General features: G+C 40.6%; 1 protein-coding gene across 1 annotated transcript; it reads left to right on the forward strand.

Annotated features, from left to right (window-relative positions):
• The first annotated feature begins 1,025 nt into the window (after nt 1–1,025).
• Nucleotides 1,026–6,211, forward strand: LOC123394334 (ubiquitin-conjugating enzyme E2 variant 1-like). Its single transcript, XM_045088142.1, has 2 exons — nt 1,026–1,036; nt 5,725–6,211. Exons 1-2 carry the CDS (start codon nt 1,026–1,028, stop codon nt 6,176–6,178), a joined length of 465 nt encoding a protein of 154 aa, XP_044944077.1. The 3' UTR covers nt 6,179–6,211.
• Nucleotides 6,212–6,537: the final 326 nt, after the last annotated feature.

A 6,537-nucleotide genomic window follows, 5' to 3' on the forward strand; every position in this document is an offset into this window, starting at 1 on the left:
GTGGCAGTGGGGTGGGAGGTTGGGGTACCAGGTGGTGGATATTATAGAGGGCACGGATTGCATGGAGCACTGGGTCTGTTGAAAAAATAACAAATACTGTTATGCTGAAAAAAATTAAAAAAAAGATGTGGTCCATATATACAATGGAATATTACTCAGCCATCAGAAAAGATGAATACCCAACACGTGCATCAACATGGCTAGAACTGGAGAAGATTATGTTAAATGAAGTAAGTCAAGCAGAGAAAGACAATCATGCGTTTCACTTATTTGTGGAACACAAGGAGTAGGATGGAGAACATTAGGAAGAGGAAGGAAAAATGAAAGGGGGAAATTGGAAAGCAATGAACATTGAGAGACAATGGACTCTGGGAAGTAATCTGTGGGTTTTGTATCCAGCAATTGCACTACTAGGTACTTATTCAAAGGATACAAAAAAAAAAAAAATACAGACCCAAAGGTGTACATGCACCCAGTATTTATGGCAGCATTATTAATGCTAGCTAAATTATGGAGAGAGCCCAAATGTCCATTGACTGGTGAATGGCTAAAGAAGATGTGGCATATATTTACAGTGGAATAATACTCAGCTATCAGAAGTATGAAATCTTGTCATTTGCAATGACGTGGATGGAGCTAAAGTGTATTATGTTAAGCAAAATAAATCAGTCCAAGAAATACAAATACCATCTGATTTCACCCATATGTGGAATTTAAGAAAAAAAAAAAAACACATATGACCAATTGGGGGGGCAGAGAGAGCGAAACAAACAATAAGATACTCTTAACAATAGAGAACAAGGGGCACTTGGGTTCATTCAGTTAAGGATAGCCTCTGGGTACTGTAATGGGATCTTGCATCTGACTTTGTGCTCAGCGGGGAGTATCTTTCTCCCTCTTACTTTGCCCCTTCCTCCCTCCACTTGTGTGCGTGCCTCTCTCTGCCTCAAATAAATAAAACCTTTAAAAAGAGAGAGAGAGGAAAAACTGAGGGTTGATAAAGGGAGGTGGGTGAGACTGGGAGGATGGGTGAAGGGTAGTAAGGAGGGCACTTTAAATGATGAGTACAGAGTATTATTTTGTGCAAGTGATGAATCACTGAATTCTACTCCTGAAACCAATATGGCACACTATACATTACCTAGCTAAAATTTAAATAAAAATATGAAACAAATAAAATAAATAGGAACCATCTTTATACAGTAAATAAAAGAGTATTTATCCTTTCTAATGGAGGCATAATACTCCATTGGATATATGGACCATATCTTCTTTATCCTTTCATCTATTGAAGGGCATCTTGGCTCTTTCCAGAGTTTGGCAACTGTGGCCGTTGCTGCTATGAACATTGGGGTATATAGATGGCCCTTCCTTCCATGACATCTGTATCTTTGAGGTAAATGTCCAGTAGTGCAATTGCAAGGTCATAGGGTAGCTCTATTTTTCATTTCTTAAGGAGTCTCCACACTGTATTCTAAAGTGACTGCACCAACATGCTGCTCTCCCACCAACAGTGTAAGAGGGTTCCCCTTTCTCCACGTCCTCTCCAACACTTGTTTCCCATCTTGTTAATTTTGGCCATTCTAACTGGTCTAAGGTGGTACCTCAATGTAGTTTTGATTTGATTCTCCCCGATGGCTAACGATGATGAACATTTTTTCATGTGTCTGTTAGCCATTTGTGTGTCTTCATTGGAGAAGTGTCTGTTCATGTATTCTGCCCATTTTTTGACGTGTTATCTGTTTTTTGGGGGGGGTTGAGTTTGGGGGGAGTTCCTTAGAGATCTTGGATATCAGCCCTTTCTCTGTAGCGCCATTTGTGTATATCTTCTCCCATTCCGTGGGTTGCCTCTTTGTTTTGTAGACTGTTTCCTTTGCTGTGCAGAAGGTTTTGGCCTTAATGGAATCCCCAAAGTTCTTTTTCGCTTTTGTCTCCTTTGCCTTTGGAGACATGTCTTGAAAGAAGTCGCTGTGGTCAATGTCGAAGAGGTTACTGCCTGTGTTCTTCTCTAGGATTTTGATAGTTTCTTGGCTCATGTTGAGGTCTTTTATCCATTTTGTGTTTATCTTTGTGTATGGTGTAAGAGAATGGTCAGGTTTCATTCTTCTCCATATAGCTGTCCAATCTTCACAGCACCATTTATTGAAGAGATTGTCTGTTTTCCCCTGGATATTTTTTTCCTGCTTTGTCAAACACCATTGGACTATTTGAGTTGCAGGTCCATATCTGAGCTCTCTACTCTGTTCCACTGGTCTGTATGTCTATTTTTGTGCTAGTACCATGCTGTCTTGGTAATCACAACTTTGTAGTAAAGCTTGAAATCAGGCAACTTCATGCCCTCGATTTTGTTTTTCTTTTTCAACTTTTCCTTAGCAATTCAGGGTCTCTTCTGGTTCCATACAAATTTTGTTTGTTCCCACACTTTGAAAAATACCGGTGGAATTTTGATCAGGATGGCATTGAAAGTATAGATTGCTAACAGACACATGAAAAAATGTTCATCATCATTAGCCACCAGGGAGATTCAAATTAAAACTACATTCAGATACCACCTTTCACCAGTTAGAATGGCCAAAATTAACAAGATGAGAAACAAGATATGTTGGAGAGGATGTGGAGAAAGGGGAACCCTCTTACACTGTTCGTGGGAATGCACGTTGGCACAGCCACTTTGGAAAACAGTGTGGAGATTCCTTAAGAAATGAAAAATCGAGTTACCCTATGACCTTGCAATTGACTACTGGGCATTTACCCCAGATACAGATGTTGTGGAGAGAAGGGCCATCTTACCCCAATGTTTATAGCAGCAATGGCCACAGTTGCCAAACTCTGGAAAGAGCCAAGATGCCCTTCAACAGATGAAAGGATAAAGAAGATATGGTCCATATATCCAATGGAATATTACTCCTCCATCATAAAGGATGAATCCCAAGTTTTGTATCAACATGGATGGGACTGGAGGAGATTATTCTGAGTGAAATAAATCAAGTGGAGAGAGTTAATGATCATATGGTTTCCCTTACTTGTGGAGTATAAGGAATAACATGGAGGACATTGGGAGAAGGAGAGGAGAAGTGAGGTGGGGGAAAATTGGACAGGGAGATGAACCATGAGAGACTGTGGATCCTGAGAAATAACTGGAAGGTTTTGGAGGGGAGTGGGGTTTTGGCTGAGCCTGGTGGTGGGTATTAAGGAGGGCATGTATTGCATGGAGCACTGGGTGTGGTACATAAACAATGAATCTTGGAACACTGAAAAAATAAGGTAAAATTCAATATTTTAAAAAATTGCTCTTTTGTAGACTATGACTTAGTAAAAGCAAACAAATCCAGAAGCAATAAATCCAAATAAATCCAATCCAAGTTGGTCCCATGGGGGTTATTAAAAAAAAAAAAAAGACAGAGCATCAAAATGGATTTTAAAGACATAAGTACCACCTTCATGGTTGGTGAAGCCATGAAGAAACCACCAGAACACACTTTAATTATCACAATACAGACAAGTTAAAAGAAAAAAGGAGAAAAAATTATGCCACCATGATAACACAAATGAAATGTAAACCATAGTAGCTACATTTATTTCAGACAAAGCTGACTTCAGAACCAGGAAAATGAGCAGGGATAAAGAAAGGAGTTACCTAAGAGGAGGGGGTCCATTCTCCTGTAAGACATGAACAATCCTTCACCTACATGCATCTGACAATACAGCATCAATGTATGCGACACAGCAACTGTTGACGATGGGAAAGAAAAATGGAAAAATCCATTCCCTTGATGGACGGACATTCGATACCCAAATTCACTATTTCAGCATGAAACACTACTCTTTCAGTAATTGATACATGCCATCATGCACAAAGTCCCTTAAATGATGAGTTGAACAGTATCTTTGATCAACTGAATCTAAATGACAATTATGTAATATTGTATCTAGCCACAGGAGAATACAAAGTCTTCCCAAACTCAAGTGAAACAGTCACCAGAATAACCATATTCAGAGGTCAGAAAAAAAAAAAATGCCTCATAAAATCTAATACAACAGACCTCATACAAATTATGTTCTTAGACCCCAAAGAACATAAACATAGAAGGCTATAACAGAAAGATATCTAGAAAATTCCAAAATATTTGGAGACTAGGCATCACATGGATCAAAAACAGAACACTCAAAAGAATTTTCAAATATTTTGTAATAAATTAAAATGTATGTACACCTTTATAAAATTTGTGGACTACGTGGGGGAGGAGTCAAGATGGTGGAGAAGTAGCAGGCTGAGACTACTTCAGGTAGCAGGAGATCAGCTAGATAGCTTATCTAAAGATTGCAAACACCCACAAATCCAATGGAGATCAAAGAGAATAACAGCAACACTAGAATCAGAAAATCAACCACCTTCTGAAAGGGAGGACTGGAGGAAAAGTGAATCCAAAACAACGGGAAGATAGACTGCAGGGGGGAGGGGCTGGCTCCCGGCAAGTGGCAGAGCAATGGAGCACAAAATCGGGACTTTTAAAAGTCTGTTCCACTGAGGGACTTTGCTCCAGAGGGTAAACTGGGGTGAAGCCCACGCGGGGTCAGCGTGGCCCCAGGTCCCGCAAGGTCACAGAAGGATCGGGGGTGTCTGAGTGTCGCAGAGCTTGTAGGTATTAGAACAGGGAAGCCAGCTACAGAGACAGAGCCGAGGAGGGAGCTCTCAGCTCGGGGTTACCTTGAACGGCCGCAGGCTCGGTGAGCCTGGAGTGCGGCCAGAGGCCAAGGAGACTATTCTCTGATGGCGCACTGAGGAGTGGGGCCCTGAGCTCTCTGCTCCTATGGGCCGGAGACTGGGAGGCCGCCATTCTCATTTCCGTCCTCCGGAACTCTACAGAAAGTGTTCCCCGAGCGGATTACTCAGCAGCCCGACCCCTGGTAAGGGCGGTGCAATTCCGCCTGGGGCAAAGACACTTGTGAATCACTACAACAGGCCCCTCCCCCAGAAGATCAACAAAAAATCCAGCCAGGACCAAGTTCACCTACCAAGGAGTGCAGGTTCAATACCAAGGAGAGCAGCGGAATTCCAGAGGAGGAGAAAGCAAGCACTGAACTCATGGCTTTCTCCCCATGATTCATTAATCTTCAGTTAATTTAATTTTTTTTTCAATTTTTTTTCTTCTGCTGCTAATTTTTTTTAACTTTTACTCTTTTCTTTTCTAACGTTTTAAAGCTAGTTTATCTACCATATATATATATATTTTCTTCTTATATTTTTTCTTTATTCGTTTTCTTTTTTTAATTGTTTCTTTTTTTTTCTGAACCTCTTTTATCTCCTTTCTTCCCCCCCCCCCCCACGATTTGGGGTCTCTTCTAATTTGGTTAAAGCATATTTTCCTGGGGTCTTTGCCAGCCTCTTAGTATTTTACTTGCTCCTTCATATACTCTTATCTGGACAAAATGACAAGGCAGAAAAACTCACCACAAAAAAAAAAAAAAAAAAAAAAAAAGAACAAGAGGCAGTACTGAAGGCTAGGGACCTAATCAATACAGACATTGGTAATATGTCAGCTATAGAGTTCAGAATGATGATTCTCAAGGTTCTAGCCGGGCTCAAAAAAGGCATGGAAGATATTAGAGAAACCGTCTTGGGAGATATAAAAGCCCTTTCTGGAGAAATAAAAGAACTAAAATCTAACCAAGTTGAAATCAAAAAAGTTATTAATGAGATGCAATCAAAAATGGAGGTGCTAGGAAGAAGGGGCCGGCCTTCCAGCAGGGCTCGGGAGTAAAAGTCCCTCGCAATTTTCGACTGTTGGAAGAACTGGAAGAAGGCCAGAAAGGAGTAGGAGATGGCACAGTTAGCTGGGGTCTAGAAGATGACGAAGACATGACACTTACAAGATGGACAGAGATGATAATTGGGCCTCCAAGAACAATTTATGAAGACCGAATATACAGCCTTAAAATGGAATGTGGACCTAAATACCCAGAAGAACCCCCTTTTGTAAGATTTATAACAAAAATGAATATGAATGGAGTTAATAGTTCTAATGGAGTGGTGGACCTAAGAGCCATATCAGTGCTAGCAAAATGGCAGAATTCATATAACAACAAAGTTGTCCTGCAAGAGCTCTGGCGCCTAATGATGTCTAAAGAAAACATGAAACTCCCTCAGCCGCCTGAAGGACAGTGTTACAGCAATTAATCAAAAAAGAGAAACCACAGGCCCCCGCCCCCCTCCCCCATTCGATTTAAGCAGTCATTTTTCACAGTAGATCCCCCCACCCTTTACATTTTCTAGATACATCTTGTAGGCCTCAAAGTACTGGAAAGGAAGCTCCCATTCAAAGGCAATTTATCTTAAGATACTGTAAACGATACTAATTTTTTGTCCATTTGAAATATATAAGTTGTGCTATAACAAAAAAAAAAAAAAATGGAGGTGCTCACTGCTAGGATAAATGAGGCAGAAGAAAGAATTTGCAATGCAGAAGACAAAATGACAGAGAATAAAGAAGCTGAGCAAAAGTGGGACAAACAGCTATTGGACCACGAGGGGAGAAT

Source organism: Mustela putorius, unplaced genomic scaffold (assembly GCF_011764305.1).
Source record: "Mustela putorius furo isolate JIRA1106 unplaced genomic scaffold, ASM1176430v1.1 tig00003834_pilon_pilon_pilon, whole genome shotgun sequence".
NCBI lineage: Eukaryota > Metazoa > Chordata > Mammalia > Carnivora > Mustelidae > Mustela > Mustela putorius.